Here is a 17706-nt window from a genome sequence, read left to right on the forward strand (position 1 = left end):
GAAAGTGATCTGCATGTGAAAGCGCGCTGTATATGAAGGCAGTTGTGAAGGACTACGAGTCACATCCGGCCCCGGACTTTTGAAGTCACCAGGGTCACGCGCTCTTGCACCACGTGTGATCAGAAAACACCCTCAGGAGCTGGTGTGGAACCCGGAAGCTGGTCTCTCAGCCGCCGGCCGGTGCTTTACCTTCAGTTCCGCGTGACCTGAGGCCCTCAGCTGATTGGACGCGGCCGTCACGCCCCTGGTCCCGAGTCCCCATTGGTGCCCAGCGGGCTGAGACCGGTGGACCATGGGGACCGTGGCGGTGGCCGCGGCTCTGGGGTTCCTGCTCCTGACCGCGGCGGGGGGCTCGGCCGGGGACGAGGCCCGGGAGGCGGCGGCCGTAAGGGAGCTGCTGGTCCGGCTTCTGGGACCCGGGCCGGCGGCCGCCTTCTCTGTGTCGGTGGAGCGCGCCCTGGCGGCCGAGTCCGGCCTGGACACCTACCGCCTGAGCGGCGGCGGCGTCGGAGCGCGGGTACGGGTGCTCGGCTCCACTGGCGTGGCCGCCGCCGCGGGGCTGCACCGCTACCTGCGCGACTTCTGCGGCTGCCACGTGGCCTGGTCGGGCTCTCAGCTGCGCTTGCCGCAGCCGCTGCCCGTGGTGCCGGAGGAACTGACCGAGGCCACGCCCAACAGGTACCGCGGCCGGACCTCGCCCCTCGGCTCCCTTGCAGCTCCCCGCCGCTTCCACCCACCCGGGCGCCAGCCCAAGCTGAAGTCCCCGCCCCTCCCCACCTTCAGCGCCGGGCTGCCAGGAAGCGCTGGCCTTAGGGTCGCACGACCTGGCTTCAGACCCCAGGTCTGATTCTAAAAGCCTTGTATCTTTGAGCAAGTCACTTAGCCTCTCTGAGCCTCGGCTGGCTCATCTGAAAAATGGAAATAATGTCATCTACCGTACAGTGGTGCCGCTTTGATTGTGAGGATTTGCACGGTGCGGGGTGTAGAATTTGTGGTGCATAATCGGTGATCGGTAAATGCCATTACTTTCCTCCCCCACCCCTCTCTTTGAAGATGCTTACTGAGGAATGACCCCCAGCCCTGTCACAGGCCTCTGTTCTAGCGTTTGCCCCACTACACCGAGGTGATGCGTTCACACAGCTGCCTCCCCATTAGACTGTGGGGAGAGGGATCCCCCCCCTTCAGGACAGGGGCCAACTTTGCCATATGGCACTTAAACGCTGTACACAGAGTAGGAATGAAAACGGAATATGCTCTCCCAAATATCTGGGAGGCTAGGGAACTGAGTGCTGGGCGCAGGTGGGTGGGCACCTTCGGAAGCTCAAGCTCCACCTGGAGTGGATCCGGGAGTGAAGCAGTAGAGCTCACGTCTGGAGCCACGTCTTTCTGGGTTAGATCTAGGCGGTGTGGAGAGCTGTTCCAGGACCGGGATGCCCTCCAAGTTCTTCCCCAGGCTGTGGACCCTCTGGGGTGAGGGACATTATCTTTGCCCCCAGGGCCACGCTCCAGCTCACGCCCCTGCCTGCAGGTACCGCTATTACCAGAACGTGTGCACACAAAGCTACTCCTTCGTGTGGTGGGACTGGGCCCGTTGGGAGCAGGAGATTGACTGGATGGCACTGAACGGCATCAACCTGGCGCTGGCCTGGAGCGGCCAGGAGGCCATCTGGCAGCAGGTGCGTGCCCACCATACCCCAGGCATCCCGCCTCCCCCACATCAACGCAGTATCTGGCACACAGAGAATAGGGCTCCAGAACTGTTGGTAGCAGGAGTGATGGCTCCAGCCTCCCAGCTTCCATGGTTGAGACAAACACACAGGAGCACTTACCCAGGGCTGGACCCCAGCACCCTACTGTAAACACTTTAAGAAGCCGGCCTCCCCTCTCTCCCCACCCTCACGTGGGTCAGTCAGCTGCCTCTGTGGATTCTGTCTCATTAGCAGCTCTTGATCTGCCTTGTCTTCTCCATCCTTATCCATGACCCCAGTTCAGGCCCTCATCCCCTCTGCCTGGACCCCAGTCTGTCAGAGCCTCTGAACAGCGTCAACCAAAAAATAATGCAGGAGGCTGCAAATAAGAAGAGTTTATTTGGGGTCTTTACTGATTGCAATTTGGGAGACACGGGCTCGGGTAATCCTGAAAGAGTGTTCTGAGGAAGAAAAAGGGCTAATTTTTTTTTTTAAGCCATGAGATTGTTAAAAATTGCCTCGTGAGAATTGTGACTGACTCTGACATAAGCTGGAAAATATTTGTTCATAAGGAATTGAGAGTTATTTTAGGGTAAGAGGCCAATAAGTATCTTGAATTTCTAGCAGGCTCTTTGGATAACTTGATCAGATCAAAAGGTCAGATTCCATCCAGTCTGAGACGTGAAAAGTTACACTGCCTTAATGGTCTCCCGGCCATGAGAGCTTAGAGAGCTCTCTAAGCAATATTTTCCTTTCAAAGCAAGACTCCTAGCTCTCCAGGTTCCACCAGAGTGTCCTTTCTGAATTGCAAATCTGGTGGAGACCTTCCACTATTAACGCACTCGAGAGCTCCCCATTGCCTTCAGGCTTTGCCTGGCCTGGGAGCTTCCATACCTGAGCCCTGAGCACTCTGGCTACACCTGGGGCTGCTTAAGCTCCCTGCAGAGCTGCCCTCACCCATCATTCTAGCCCTCCTTGCTCCATGAAGCCCCTTCTAAGGCCCCTTCCACATCTTGGGGAGAACCCCTTTGTGCCTCACCTCACCCATGCAACAAGGGTGACATCCGCAAACTCACCTGGTCACAGATCTGTTTCTCCCAGACTTTGGGCTCCTCGCAGGCAGGGATCGGATTTTGTCTTAGTAACTGTAGGGTGCAGCCCAGAGAAGAGCTGAATGGGCGTATGTTGAGTGAATGGATCAAGGAATAGAGATAAATGATTTACACGTGTGGGGCTCTCCCTCCTCCTCAGGTGTATCTGGCCTTGGGCCTGACCCAGACAGAGATCGATGAGTACTTCACTGGTCCTGCCTTCCTGGCCTGGGGGCGCATGGGCAACCTGCACACCTGGAGTGGCCCCCTGCCCCCCTCCTGGCACCTCAAACAGGTTTACCTGCAGGTAAAAGGATGGGGAAGGGAAGGAGCAGAATTGGTGCTGGACAGGTACGGGCCTGGGGTTGGGGGTGGTGTTTGGCCCACCCCGGGGCCCTTAACTGAATGGTGGGGACTCCGTGTGCGCTGAGAGAGTGAGGGCCTCCCGCCTCGGGGGGCCGTGCTCACTGCCGCCCCTCCCGTTCCTCGCAGCATCGGATCCTTGACCGGATGCGCTCGTTTGGCATGATCCCCGTGTTGCCAGCGTTCGCAGGGCATGTCCCCAAGGCTCTCACAAGGTGAGATCCCCCCTCACCCTCCATTCAGCTCAGAGAGAGAATTTATATTCCCCTGCCAGGCACGAGTCAAAGAAAAATAAGCTCTAGATGTAGGCCTGCGCTTGATTCCTGGCTCTGTTACTGACTAGCCACGTGACCTCGGACAGATGACGTGACTGCTCTGTGCCTTAGTTTCCTCACTTGTAAAATGTATATATGACTTGGCATGGAGTCTTAGCAAATGGCAGCTCTTAGTGATGGTAGGGGTGCACTGGTCCCCTCTGTCCTTCCTGCCCCTCTGTTCCTCTGTGCTACCCACCCATCCTCTCCTGCGGCTGGCAAAATTCTTCAGGGCCCGGCTGAGACCTCCCCTCCTTCAGGAAGCCTTGCAGGGGGGGCCCCCAGCATTGGTTACCACCTCCCTCATGCACATGAGCACCTGGTTCCCACCACTGTCAGCGCTCAGCACACGTGGCCGGCCTCACTGGCCACTCCTTGGCCTCCCCAACTGGACAGCAGGAACCTCATTCGTACATTCATGCAACGTTTGTCAGGCTATCCGGGGCTGCCCAACCAGGCCCTGTGCTGGGGCCTGGGGATGCAGCCACAAAGGTGCACAGAGGCCCCGCCCCCAGCAGGAGATACATTGCCAGGGGGATACAATACAGTGATAAGGGCAGGGATATATGTGGGCCCAATTCTCCGTCAAGGTCACTTCTGCTTGGGGAAGGGAGGGTGCAGCAAGGGCTCAGAGCAGAGGTGATGTCATTTGTTTCAGCCAGTGGGAGGGGGAGAGACAGCAAAAGCTTTCCAGACAGGTGGAACTTAAAGGATGTCGAGGAGAAGCCAGATGCATAAGCGGGGAGGGAGGAGGAAAGGGCTCCAGGCACAGGGCACAGTATGTGCAAAGGCACAGAGGCATGAATGACCCAGGAACTGCAGAAGTTGGTGAGGCTGGAGATGACTCCTGGCCAGCCTCCAGTAAATGTCTGAACTGTCACACACACACACACACACACACCCCCAACTAGGGTGTTCCCTCAGGCCAATATCACCCAGATGGGCAGGTGGGGACATTTCAACTGCTCGTACTCCTGCTCCTTCCTCCTGGCTCCGGAAGACCCCCTATTCCCCGTGGTGGGGAGCCTCTTCCTGCGGGAGCTGACCAAAGAGTTTGGCACGGATCACATCTATGGGGCCGATACTTTCAACGAGATGCAGCCACCGTCCTCGGAGCCCTCCTACCTGGCTGCAGCCACCGCCGCTGTCTACCAGGCCATGATTGCAGGTTCGGTGCCAGGGGAGGTCAGAAAGGGAAGACCCCCCCCCCCCGCCGAGACCCTCAGGGAGATGGGGGTGGCAGAGGTCAGTGGGGGGTGGGAGGCGGGACTGGGAATAATAACACCTCACTGTGACAGACAGCACTTTACAGTTTACCGAGCACTTCTACACACACAGCATCTTATTTAGTCACACTGTGGCTGAGAGGTGAGCTCTGGAGCCCGATACCCTGCTCCAACGCAGGCACTGCCACTTGCTGCCTGTGAGACTTGCAGTGAATCACCTCCCCGCCAGTGCCTCCCAGGGCCTCATCTGCTTCATCTGCAAAATGGGCTACCTCATAAGTAGAATCACGCCTGGCCCAGAGTAAAGTGTCATTAAGTGCTAGCTATTGAAAAGATTTTATTTGGTCTCTACCTCCATGCTGAAGTAGGTAACACAGGCCAGAGGTTAGGGGATGTGCCCCAAGCTGGTAGGTGCCCTTCTAGATGCACAAATGTGAACCCAGCTCTCCTTCCTGCCACTTACAGGGGAAGGGCAGAGAGGGGCCAGGTCAGGAATGGCTTGGGGAGGCCTCTGTGTCAGCCAGGAAGGAGCATACTGGCTCAGGCTTTGCGCAGCAATGGTCCAGGTGTGACCCGGGACGGCAGCATCAGAATCACCCTGGGGCCTGTCAGATGTGCAATTCTCAGCACCTCCCCTGCCTCCTGAATCAGAATGCCTGGGGCTGGGGCCCAGCCCTCTGGGTAATCCTGATGCTCTGTAAAGCTTTATAGCACTACCCTGGTACTCCCAGTGCGAGGAGGAGGAGATGGGAAGGACTTGTGTTGTGGAATGCCCTTCTGGCTGCGGTGGGGTGGGGTGGTGTGGGTTTCAGGGGAAGGAGTGTCCTGTGATAGAGTCATTTAACTTCTCTGGACCTCTGTTTCCTCATCTGTACAATGGGGTGAATGCTCTCCTGCCCCCTCTCCTCTTACCACCCTCTTTTCTGTCCCCACTGTCCCACCACAGTGGACCCTGATGCCGTATGGCTGCTCCAAGGCTGGCTCTTCCAGCACCAGCCCGAGTTCTGGGGGCCCACCCAGGTGGGGGCCGTGCTGGGGGCCGTGCCCCGTGGCCGCCTCCTGGTTCTGGACCTGTTTGCTGAGAGCCAGCCCGTGTACGTCCGCACAGCCTCCTTCCAGGGCCAGCCCTTTATCTGGTGCATGCTGCATAACTTCGGGGGCAACCACGGCTTGTTTGGGGCCCTGGAGTCTGTGAACCGAGGCCCCACAGCCGCCCGCCTCTTCCCCAACTCCACCATGGTAGGCACGGGCATGACCCCTGAGGGCATCGGCCAGAACGAGGTGGTCTACGCCCTCATGGCTGAGCTGGGCTGGCGGAAGGGCCCAGTGGCAGATCTGGGGGCCTGGGTGACGGGCTTTGCAGCCCGGCGGTACGGGGTCTCCCATGGGGACGCAGAGGCAGCGTGGAGGCTGCTTCTCAGGAGTGTCTACAACTGCTCTGGCGAGGGCTGCAGTGGACACAATCGCAGCCCGCTGGTCAGGCGGCCATCCCTAGAGATGGTCACCGATGTCTGGTACAACCGATCGGATGTACTGGAAGCATGGCGGATGCTGCTGACAGCCGCCCCTACCCTGGCCTCCAGCCCGGCCTTCTGCTACGACCTGGTGGATGTCACCCGCCAGGCAGTCCAGGAGCTGGTCAGCTGGTACTACGAAGAGGTGAGGACCGCCTATCTGAACAAGGAGCTGGTTCCCCTGATGAGGGCAGGAGGCGTCCTGGCCTATGAGCTCCTGCCCGCGCTGGACAAGGTGCTGGCTAGTGACAGCCACTTCCTGCTGGGCAGCTGGCTGGAGCAGGCCCGGGTGGCTGCCGTCAGTGAGACTGAGGCCCGCTTCTATGAGCAGAACAGCCGCTACCAGCTGACCCTGTGGGGGCCAGAGGGCAACATCCTAGACTACGCCAACAGACAGCTGGCGGGACTGGTGGCCGACTACTATGCCCCCCGCTGGCGGCTCTTCACGGAGACCCTGGTCGAGAGCCTGGTCCAAGGCATCCCCTTCCAACAGCACCAGTTTGACAAGAATGCCTTCCAGCTGGAACAGACCTTCGTCCTCAGCACAAAGAGGTATCCTAGCCAGCCCCAAGGAGACACAGTGGACCTGGCCAAGAAGCTCTTCCTCAAATATTACCCCCGGTGGGTGGCTGGCGCCTTGTGACAGATTAAGCACCCTTGGGCCATGTTTTCCCCAAATTCCAGGCCTGGGCAGGTTCCCAGGGCCTGGGGCTAGGCAAGCGTCACAGGAGTTCCCCAGGCCTGGGTGAAGGAATTCATGCTGATGGGATCAAGCATGGAAGGTTTGGAGGGAGCCAAGCCGCCTTCCTCCACCATCTCAAATGTGGGATCAAAGTACTGTTTTAATACAACTTAATAAACTGATGGACCTGTGTGTCAGAATGTCAATGCCATGATGCCGGGGAGGACTCAGGGCCATAGCATGGACACTGGTCAGGTCAGGTCTCCCTGTCCCCTTACCTCAGCTTCCTCGGGTGTTTTGTTTGTTTCATTTCATCAGTTTTGTTGGTCATATATCCAGAATTCATTATATAAATCTTTCAAAATAACTAGATATTACAAGAATATCTACAATTCAGCTCTGATTGCGCAAATACTTGACACAGGAAACCTTTCTTACAAATAATTATTTTTCTTATAAGAATACTTTAGGGCTTCGCTGGTGGTGCAGTGGTTGAGAGTCCGCCTGCCGATGCAGGGGACGCGGGTTCGTGCCCCGGTCCGGGAAGATCCCACATGCCGCGGAGCGGCTGGGCCCGTGAGCCATGGCCGCTGAGCCTGCGCGTCCGGAGCCTGCGCTCCGCAGCGGGAGAGGCCACAACAGTGAGAGGCCCGCGTACCGCAAAAAAAAGAAAAAAACAACAAAAAAGAATACTTTAGTACAGCACTGCTATATTTAAAATGAATAACCAACAAGGACCTACCATATAGCACAGGGAACTCTGCTCAGTGTTATGTGGCCGCCTGGATGGGAGGGAAGTTTGAGGGAGAATGGATACATGCATATGTATGGCTGAGTCGCTTTGCTGTGCAGCTGAAACTACCCCAACATTGTTAGTCGGCTATGCTCCAATATGAAATTAAACGTTTTTTAAAAAGAATAGTACAGAAAATAAGTCTCTATATATCTTACAGCAAATTTTGTGCAGTGTTTTTTACCAATTCAACCATCATTTCAGGTTTCCTATCATAGCACATGCATCACATCCCACAAACCAAATTATAATCTGCTGCTTCTCATTGTCCTCTACCACCGAGAGCCACACTGTTAAGAGTTTTGAGGCTGCTGCTTCTAATCTTTCCTGATCTGAAAGAATCCATGTATTCAGGCTAGAAGAGGTAATTTAAACAACATTCCTTCTAAATCTAACTTGTATTGGGTTAATCGCTGTGCTCGGTGAAGCATCTTTCCACTTTTCTCTTAGGCTAGACTGGCTAGCAGTCCACCCCTGCTGTATCAAGCAGAAGGGATAAAGTCCTAATATTCCTAAACGTTTCTAAACTGCAAAAACAAAACCCTAGAAACAAGAGTTAAATACAAATATTTAGAGAGCTAAAACATTTGCTAATGATGAGAAGTAGAGAAGACTTTCAGATTTGAGGTCTCTCCTAGGTTGAAGAAGACATAAAAGAAAGTAGAAGGATGTGGCAGTAGTTTTATATTGATAAAATATTGAAAAACTGAAAAAAGGAATCGCTTAGGTCAGTGGTGTGGTGCTTCCACAGTGCCAGGAGATACAGGATCTTAGACTCTGTGGCTAGCTGAGCTATTTGACATTCTTTGGATGCTGTGACTTTAAAATAGCCTAATAAATACCTTGGTCAGAACAAGTAATCATTTCGGCCAGGGTGACTTTACAGAATACTGACCATGTTTCCCTGAAGAGACAGGACACCTCCCCAGGGGAAACATTTAGTATTCGCTCCATTCCTTCAGCTACTGAGAAGTATGTCCAGTTAGCAAAAGCCTGTCTTACTTTGCAGGTAGCATGCATTAAAACCAAGAGCCTGGCAGCCGTCGAGTTCCTGAGTGCTCAGCTCCAATTATCCAATATTCTTTTTTTAAATTAATTAATTAATTTGTTTGCGGCACGCCGCAAGTGGGGGCTACTCCTTGTTGCAGTGCGCGGGCTTCTCATTGCGGTGGCTTCCCTTGTTGCGGAGCATGGGTTCTAGGCGCACGGGCTTCAGTAGTTGTGGCGCGTGGGCTCAGTCGTTGTGGCACGCGAGCTCTAGAGCGCAGGCTCAGTAGCTGTGGCTCACGGCCTTAGTTGCTCTGCGGCACGTGGGATCTTCCCGGACCAGGGCTCGAACCTGTGTCCCCTGCATTGGCAGGCGGATTCTTAACCACTACGCTACCAGGGAAGCCCCCCCTCAGTTTTAAACTAACCCCTGACCTTTGAACTGAGAACGCCCTTCCAAAACATTTACTTTCACACCCTCAGCAACAAACTTTGGCAACTATAATTGTCCCTGTGGGACAGAGGCTTGCCAGGCAAAGATCCGCCCAGGGCGCTCAGTGCCCACATGGGAGCCCACACCTCCTGTTTGCAAAGCTTCACCCTCCCTCTGACTAGCAACTGAAAGAAGGGGTGTTCTAAGGGGTGGCCTCATCTCTGCCTTGACCTAGAGCAGGTTGGGGAGAGAAGGCCAGGGATCCGCAGTAGGTCTCAGCCTTGAGATTGTGCTGTAGACATAACAAGGGGTGGGGACCCACGCAGGCAGGGGCGGGGCGAAGCAGGTGATATCCATCCCAGAGACCAGCGCCCAGCATTCCCGGGGCCTCTCCCTACGCAGCACAGCTCCATGGACCGCACCGTGGTGCTCATCACTGGCTGTTCCTCCGGCATTGGCCTACACCTGGCCCTGCGCCTGGCGTCCGACCCATCCCAGGGCTTCAAAGGTACATGAGGGGACTGGGGTGGAGAGACCAGCTCCTTCCTCGTCCAAGGGGGCCTAGGTAGGGTTGTAAGCCCGAAATTCAGAGCCTCGTCCTCTCCCCGAACCTCCAGTGTACGCCACGCTGAGGGACCTGATGGCACAGGGCCCACTTTGGGAGGCCGCCCGGTCCCGAGGGTGCCCTCCCGGCTCCCTGGAGATGTTGCAGCTGGATGTGAGGGACGCAGATTCCATAGCCGCTGCCCGGGCACGCGTGACCGAGGGCCGCGTGGACGTGCTGGGTGAGTCTCCCTGCAAAACTAGTGCAGGAGCCTTCCTCACCCTGTGTCCAAACCAAGACGTCCCGAGGCCCAGGGAGCACGAGGGGACAGGCGGGGAGGAGGGCCGTGCGTGAGGCGAGCGGAGTTCGGTCTCTCTCCCCGCAGTATGTAACGCAGGCCGGGGCCTGGTGGGGCCGCTGGAAGCACACGAGGAGGGCGCCGTGGGCTCCGTGCTGGATGTGAACCTGACCGGTACCGTGCGGATGCTGCAGGCCTTCCTGCCGGACATGAAGCGGCGACGCTCGGGACGCATATTGGTGACCGGGAGCGTGGGAGGCTTGATGGGTGAGTGGAAGCCGAGGAAGAAGCAGAGGCGCGCAGGAGGCGGGGCTCAACGGGAGAGTCGGGGGTCTAATAAAAGGGGTGGGACCTGGTGAAACTGCCCCGGGCCCCTCCCGCTCCCGCTCCCCGCGGCTCCCCTCCTCGACGCGCCTCAGCAGCCTCCTCTCGCCTCCAAGCTCTTCCCTTCAACGCCGTTTACTGCGCCAGCAAGTTTGCAATCGAGGGTTTGTGCGAGAGTCTGGCGATTCTGCTGCAGCCCTTCGGGGTCCAGTGAGTCACCGCCCCGCCCCCGGGACCCTCTGAACACTGACTTTGGGAACCCCAGCACCCTGTTTTGTTGGAACCGCTCTCAGGCGTTCTCCCTGGCCCCTCCTTAGTGCGGCGCCCGTTTGTTGTGTGCCAGGCACAGTACCGGGCGTTTGGCACCTGCCCTCTCACGCCACCTGCCGACCTAGCTGGTGAGGCGTCGGTATTGTTAGTGGGAAGCTCAGGCCCAGAGAGGTTCGGTGACTGGCCCAAGGTCACACAGCTGTTAAGGGACCCAGCCAGGGTGGCATAATGACGCCAGAGCCTGTCTCACACACTCTCCAAGGGACGTGGGGGCTCTTTTCCGGCAGTAAACCGCTTTCAAATGCTCGGGTTACCCGAAGCGCCCGCCAGCCGGGCGCAGCCCCCCTCCGGCCCTCCCTCCCGGACTCCCATTCGCCCCCGCCCACCCGCCGCTCTCCCGCCGGCAGCTTGAGTCTCATCGAGTGCGGCCCGGTGCACACCGCCTTCCCCGAGAAGCTGGAGGGCGGCCTGGGCGGGGTGCTGGACCGCGCGGACCCCGAGACCCGCGACCTCTTCTCCCGCTACCTGAGCCACTCCGAGCAGATCTTTCTTGAGGCGGGGCAGGACCCGGAGGACGTGACCGAGGTGAGCGCCGGGCCGGACTGCGGGAGCGGGGGCAGCGCTCCGGTTCCCCAGCCCAGCCCCGGCCAGCGCGCCTCCTCCCGCCGCTGCAGGTCTTCCTCCAGGCGCTGCGCGCCCCGCGCCCGGCCCTGCGCTACTTCACCACCGAGCGCTTCCTGCCCCTGATACAGCTGCGCTTCTCCGACCCCAGCGGCTGCAGTTACGTCGCTGCTGCGCACCAAGCAGTGTTCGGCGACCAGGCCGCCGAGGGCTCAAACGGCGCCGGGGCGGAGGCCGGAGCCGGAGAACCGGGGGCACCTGAGCTCGGAGCTCCTCTTGCCGCCCCGAAATAAAGGCCTGGTTCGCCGCTGTCTCCCGCGCTCTCCTTTGCGGCCCCGGGTTTTGCGGTCTGGGGATGAAAAGGGGCTTTTCACTGCACCGCACTTGTGTGATCACTGGCGCGCGCGGCGGGTGGATGATCAGGAAAGAAGGTGTTAGCCCGGGTTATACCTACGGAAACCGAGGTCCAGAAAGGGAAGGAGCTAGCCCAAGGTCACGCCTCAAGTGCGCCTCAGGGCAGGGAGGGTGGTCCCTGGATTCCCGAGGGGTGTCTGCAGCAGTAGGAGTTAGGTGGACTTGGGTGCGGGGACAGTCGGCTGTGACTTGGCTCCCACGAGTCCTGGGACCTTAGGCAACGTCCTACCCTCTCCGAGTCCATTCTCTTACCCGCAAAACGGGTATAATACCTATGTCGTGGATTGTGATAAGAATTAATTGAGATAATGCCCCAAAGCGCTGGTATAGAAGTCTTAATAGCAGGCCCTGTTATTACTACTACTAGTGTATTACTATTGTGATTGTGTTCCCATGTGGAAGCCAGATGTGTAAGGAAGAAACGAGGCTAAATGAGCCCAAAGGAGACAGCCCCACTCACCCCCTCCTTGCCCCCTGCCGTAAGACAACGATCAGCAGGAGAGATGCCCCCTCGCCCAGAAGCTGCCTCTCACCAGGAGGTCAAGCCGAAGCTCCACATCTGCCCTGTGGTCCACGTCCTCCTTCCGGAAGCCAGCAAAAGGAGCTGGAGTGGCAGCAGCTCCTAAAGGGCCTGCAGGGTTGCAGAGCCAATCTCCCTCTAACTTCCTCTGAGGTTGGGTGCCGGAGGAGGGGTGGAGATAGAGACTAGGTGAGGAGGTTGCAGGCAGAGGAAAGCAGTAGGGGTGCCGCAGGAGGGGCTTAGTAAAGAACATACATTAGCAGACTCATCAGGTACACAACACTCTGGGTAATGGCACAGGTGCCTCCTTGCGTGGCAGTAATAATGTCCGAAGCCATCCTATTTTGGAGGACAGCTTTCTCATTAGAGACCTAAGGATGGGCTTTGTTGGTTATCATTTAAGGCTTGCTGGATGCAGTTAGTTAGTAAGGGCACCTGTGTGTGCTGTAACATCCCCCAGGCCAATGGAGGGAAAAGACAGCGGCCAAATGACTGCAACAGTGGAAAACAGAACGTGTACATACCATACATGTTGGCTGGGGAGGCAACACTGTCAGATGTGAGGATGGGGGCGGGGGCAGGGGCCGCGTGGCGGAACACGCCAGACCAGACCTTCGCCTTCTCCCCTCTTTTTTTTGGCCACAAGCCCTTAATTCCTCAACCAAGGATGGAACCCATGCCCTCAGCAGTGAAAGCTCAAAGTCCTAACCACTGGACCACCAGGGAATTCCCACCTTCTCCCCTCTTTTAATGGTGCATCTTCCATTCCAAGTGTAGCGTGTTTCAACAACCAATCCCTCACTGGTTGGGAACTCCGATGCGTGGCCCCCAGACTCCTTTGGCAGTTGCTTTGGGCATTGTTTAGAACACATAGGTCATGATTTACTGCATTAACCAAGTCACCATATTTCAAGGGCAATCAGGTATCCTTGGCAATATGCCATCCCACCCAGGCTTTACAGTGGCTGTTTTTTCAATGCACCCAATCTGCTGTATCTACTGAAGGGTCAGTTGCTAGGGCTTGTACCCTGGCTAGGGCATCAGCTTTCTGATTGCCAGGGGATGTCAGTGCCTTATGAGCCAGGATGTGGAAGACAGTGAGGGCTGCCTCAGACTCTTGCGGATGAACTCAAATGTCTTTTCACACATCTTGTACAAGGGCTGATTTCTCTTTTTTTTTAAATTTATTTTACTTATTTTTGGCTGCACTGGGTCTTCATTGCTGCGCGTGGGCTTTCTCTAGTTGTGGCGAGCGGGGGCTACTCTTCGTTGCGGTGCACGGGCTTCTCATCGTGGTAGCTTCTCTTGTTGTGGAGCACAGGCTCTAGGCACGCGGGCTTCGGTAGTTGTGGCTTGCGGGCTCTAGAGCGCAGGCTCAGTAGTTGTGGCGCACGGGGCTTAGTTGCTCTGCAGCATGTGGGATCTTCCCGGACCAGGACTTGAACCTGTGTTCCTTGCATTGGTGGGCGGATTCTTAACCACTGTGCCACCAGGGAAGCCCAAGGGCCGTTTTCTGATCATCCATCTCTCAGCTTCCCTTTATCCAAGCCATAGGGTTAATCCCTTTAGAACAGCCCAACTGTTATGAATTCAGCCCATTGGCTGCTGCAGTTCGTTCCTGTTTCCAGCCAGATGGTGTCAGTGTTGGGCAGAATAGCAACTGCAGTCCATGTGGGTGGGTTGCCCCGACTAGACCCAACTGTATACCAGGCATCAGCGGGGATCCCTGCCCCCACCCCGCCTCTCTACAGGCTGCAGGGGACACCCCAGGTATAGAGGCAGGGGAATTTGGAGGGTCTACATACTCTTCAGGGCCTAGTAGCACTTGAATTTCTAGAGACAGTGGGCTGGCAGGCAGGGTGCCCCTCTGTTGCAAATGGGCCACTTAGTCAACGTGCGGGTTGAGCCATGGCAGAGGTGGGCCCATAGAACATAGTCTAAACCCCACCCTTGATAGGAAGGGACGTTCTTACCATGATATGCTGTTCTTTCGTGAGAGGCTATAGCTGGTGGGGTGTTCTGTGTACACTGCAAGGAGCTGTTGCTCTATGAGGGGTACATTGAAGTTTCTGTCCCCCCCCCCCCAGAGCTGGGACCAAAATCCTAAGGGTGCTCTCCTCTCCTGTTGTCTCTGCCACAGTGTGTTCCGAAGTCACAGACACATCTAACTTAAACGGTTGCCCTGCTTGGGAGGTGCCCAGAGCTGCAATCAGCTTCACTAGTACTTTTTCCATCTCAAAGGCAGCTTGCTGCCCTGATCCCCAGTTCCACGTGTGCCTTCTCTTCATCAGGCGGCATAAGGGATGGAGGCACTGTGCCAGGTGGGGAATAAAAGTCCCCCCAAACCCCAAAATCCCTGCAAAGGCTTGCACCTCTTTCTTTTATATATATATATATTTATTTACTTACTTATTTTTGGCTGCGTTGGGTCTTCGTTGCTGCATGGGGGCTTTCTCTAGTTGTGGTGAGCGGGGGCTACTCTTCGTTGCGGTGCGCGGGGCTTCTCATTGTGGTGGCTTCTCTTGTTGTGGAGCATGAGCTCTAGGCACGCAGGCTTCAGTAGTTGTGGCTCGTGGGCTCTAGAGTGCAGGCTCAGTAGTAGTGGCACACGGGCTTAGTTGTTCCGCGGCATGTGGGATCTTCCCGGACCAGGGCTCGAACCCGTGTCCCCTGCATTGGCAGGCGGACTCTTAACCACTGCGCCACCAGGGAAGTCCTGCTTGCACCTCTTTCATATTCTTAGGGGTTGGATAGGCTTGTACCTTATCAACCACAGCTTCTGGAACAATGCACGTCTTACCCCACCAAACAACTCCCCAAAACTTTACAGGGGTGCCTGGGCCTTGAATTTTCTGAGGGCTCACCACCCATCCTCGTCCTCACAGATGTTCCAGCAAAGTCTGCAGAAGGTCCTGCAGCAGAGGCAAGTCTTCACACGTTAACATCATCTCATCAATGTAATGAGCCCATTTTACTGATGTGGGGAAGGAGAATAGGGACAGGTCTTGGGCTACCATCCCATGACATGTGGTGGGGCTGTGCAGGTGGCCTTGAGGAAGCACTTGAAAGGTCCATTGTTGCTCCTCTCGCATGAAGGCAAATTGATGTTGTGACTCAGTGGCCAGGTGTAGACTGAAAAAAGCATTCGCTAAGTCAGGTAGCACATGGTACGTTCCTAGGATGGCGGCCAAGGTACTGAAGGCGGTGGCACTGTTGGGCACAGACACATGGATGGGGCTTGTTCAACTCTCCGTAGTCCACGGTTATCCGCCATGAGCCCTCTGGCTTTTTAACCAGCCATACCAGGCTGTTGAACGTACTATGGGCAGAACGTACCATTCCCACTCAGTGCAGTTCTGGGATAGTTTCTTCTATTCCCTTAAGCCCCACCCACCCAGGCAATTTATATTGTTTGACAGTTTCCACTCTTCCCCGGGGGTGGCAGGCTTACCGTTCCCAATTGGTGTTCCCCTCATCACTGGTCTGATTACTCTAACCCAGAGGCAGATTCGCAGACATAGGTTTGCAGAGCTTGACCTTGTAGGATATCAATGCCCACTATGTTCTCTGGTATTAGTGATAAAAACTCTCATATTCTCTCTAGAAAAATGGTACAGATGAACCGGTCTTCAGGGCAGAAATAGAGACACAGATGTAGAGCACAAACATATGGACACCAAGGGGAGAAAGTGGCGGGGGTGTGGTGGTGGTGGGATGAATTGGGAGATTAGGACTGACATATATACATTAATATATATAAAATGGATAACTAGTAAGAATCTGCTGTATAAAAAATAAAATAAAATAAAATTCAAAAAACAAATCTCATATTCTAGGGGTGTGGAGGGGCAAGGAGAACGCCCAATTTGCTGTGTGAAAAGGACTTTCCTGACTATAACCATTTGTGCTCTATAATTCAGTGGCGCTGAGGGGGCCAGAAAACTTCTGAGGGTGACCGTGTATTACAGTACATCCGGGGAAATTCCCTGGCGGTCCAGTGGTTAGGACTCGGTGCTTTCACTGCTGTGGCCCGGGTTCAATCCCTGGTCGTGGAACTAATATCCGGCAAGCTGTGCGGCACAGCCAAAAAAAAAAAAAGGAAGGAAGTAAAAGATATTAGAGCACATCTGGCTCCAGTATTCACCAGAGCTGTACTTTTTTTTAAAAAAATATTTATTTATTTGGCTGCACCGGGTCTTAGTTGTGGTATGCGGGGTCTAGCTCCCTGACCAGGGATCGAACCTGGGCCCCCTGCATTGGGAGCGTGGAGTCTTAATCACTGGACCACAGGGAAGTCGCCAGAGCTGTCACCTTTTGTTTATTTCTGGAAGATCAACCAGTAGTGAGCTCCACAGGAGGCCTCCGATTGCCTCCAGTGGGCCTCACCTGGAAGCAGTCTTGGCCTGCATCCTATAACCTGGGCACGTGGGAGGCACCCACCTCAAACAGGAGAATCCCTGAGGCCTCTGCTGGAGCGGGCAGGGCATCAGGGATGGTAGGGCCAAGTGGGCAGTTCTGAAGTGTTAGGCAGGTTTTAAGGCTTCCCACAGGCCAACCAACACAGCACTGGATGGCCGATGTATCTTTTCAGTTGCGTTCCAAGCAGCAATGAAGTCAAACCACGTTTGTTTCTGGGTTACTTTTACCAAACCCTTTACAGCCCTTCAGAATAGCCTTTTGGCTTTTTGAGCTCCCTCTCTGTCTTGGGTCCTTCCTGCAGGCCAGTATGTAACTGTTCCTGGGATTTGTTGGTTTCCTCTAGATCAGCAATGGATTGCCCAACATCACAAATGTCTTGTCCCACAACTGGGCTCAGCGTGGATATTACTGTCCCATACCAGGTGATGGGGGCAGTCTGGAGTATCTTGGCTTTCATTCCTGCAGTGAATGTGGCCTGATCAGGCCCTTCAAAGATAGGAGCATAGATGGCCTGTCTCACTCCCAACTCCCTAAGGAGTTGTTGCACCTCCTCTATAGATTTCCAGGGTCCCACATGCCCAGGGAAACCCCTCATATTGGGACAAGCCTCCCTGCAGGTTAGAATAATCCAGTCTATAAGGGAGTGAGGACCTCGAGCCACCAAGTCCTATGCAGATGCTTCAGGGGGGCCGGCTGTGTGGTGACGTTGCTCATTTTCTCTGCCTCCTGCCCAGCCAGGGAAATCATCCCCACGCCCCCCAATCCCATAGCCATACTAACCATGCTTGGATACTTTCCCTGGCCTTTTGCTGGAATTCGGCAGCTGTATCACTAATCTCAGTGGATGTTTATTCTCTCATCGTGAACGTTTCCTGAATGGGGGCTGCCCTGCTGGCTGGGATGGTCATCACCTGGTTTTCATTTTCTTCTGCATAGGGGTCCTATGGCATGGGGTGTTTCATGTGTTTTACTGTCAATCACCACAACACCCCCCCCCCCTTCACTTTCCTGGGGATTCCACCTCTTAGCATCCATTCGGGCTTTGTCAAAAGCGTTTGGACCTTAATTTGAGGCAGCTCTCGAGCTCCTAGCTTTGTAAACCGCACAGTAATGTCTCCAACTTATCATCCCACTCCCCCACCCCACCTGCCAGCCCCGAAGTGAGCAGAACAGTGGACAATGCACGTCCTTCTCTAACCTCAGCT

The 17706-nt window shown here is 55.6% G+C and overlaps 2 protein-coding genes across 2 annotated transcripts; both read left to right on the plus strand.

Moving 5' to 3' along the window:
• The first annotated feature begins 267 nt into the window (after positions 1-267).
• On the plus strand, positions 268-7068 carry NAGLU (N-acetyl-alpha-glucosaminidase). Its single transcript, XM_029212545.1, has 6 exons — positions 268-678; positions 1529-1676; positions 2940-3086; positions 3272-3357; positions 4368-4624; positions 5629-7068. Exons 1-6 carry the CDS (start codon positions 293-295, stop codon positions 6837-6839), a joined length of 2235 nt encoding a protein of 744 aa, XP_029068378.1. The 5' UTR covers positions 268-292; the 3' UTR covers positions 6840-7068.
• On the plus strand, positions 3268-11451 carry HSD17B1 (hydroxysteroid 17-beta dehydrogenase 1). Its single transcript, XM_029212600.1, has 7 exons — positions 3268-3357; positions 9494-9599; positions 9709-9876; positions 10021-10200; positions 10374-10467; positions 10935-11112; positions 11202-11451. The coding sequence occupies exons 2-7, from the start codon at positions 9503-9505 to the stop codon at positions 11439-11441; spliced, it is 957 nt and encodes a 318-aa protein (XP_029068433.1). The 5' UTR covers positions 3268-3357; positions 9494-9502; the 3' UTR covers positions 11442-11451.
• Positions 11452-17706: the final 6255 nt, after the last annotated feature.

Source organism: Monodon monoceros, unplaced genomic scaffold (genome assembly GCF_005190385.1).
Source record: "Monodon monoceros isolate NGI ecotype Baffin Bay Population unplaced genomic scaffold, NGI_Narwhal_1 Super_Scaffold_9, whole genome shotgun sequence".
Taxonomy (NCBI): Eukaryota; Metazoa; Chordata; class Mammalia; order Artiodactyla; family Monodontidae; genus Monodon; species Monodon monoceros.

Coding starts and splice junctions, on each gene's coding strand:
- NAGLU (XM_029212545.1), top strand. CDS start 293: ATGGGGACCGTGGCGGTGGCCGCGGCTCTGGGGTTCCTGCTCCTGACC. Junction 3,087..3,271: donor TCAAACAGGTTTACCTGCAG/GTAAAAGGATGG, acceptor CGTTCCTCGCAG/CATCGGATCCTTGACCGGAT. Junction 4,625..5,628: donor CTACCAGGCCATGATTGCAG/GTTCGGTGCCAG, acceptor GTCCCACCACAG/TGGACCCTGATGCCGTATGG.
- HSD17B1 (XM_029212600.1), top strand. CDS start 9,503: ATGGACCGCACCGTGGTGCTCATCACTGGCTGTTCCTCCGGCATTGGC. Junction 10,468..10,934: donor CTGCAGCCCTTCGGGGTCCA/GTGAGTCACCGC, acceptor TCCCGCCGGCAG/CTTGAGTCTCATCGAGTGCG. Junction 11,113..11,201: donor ACCCGGAGGACGTGACCGAG/GTGAGCGCCGGG, acceptor CCGCCGCTGCAG/GTCTTCCTCCAGGCGCTGCG.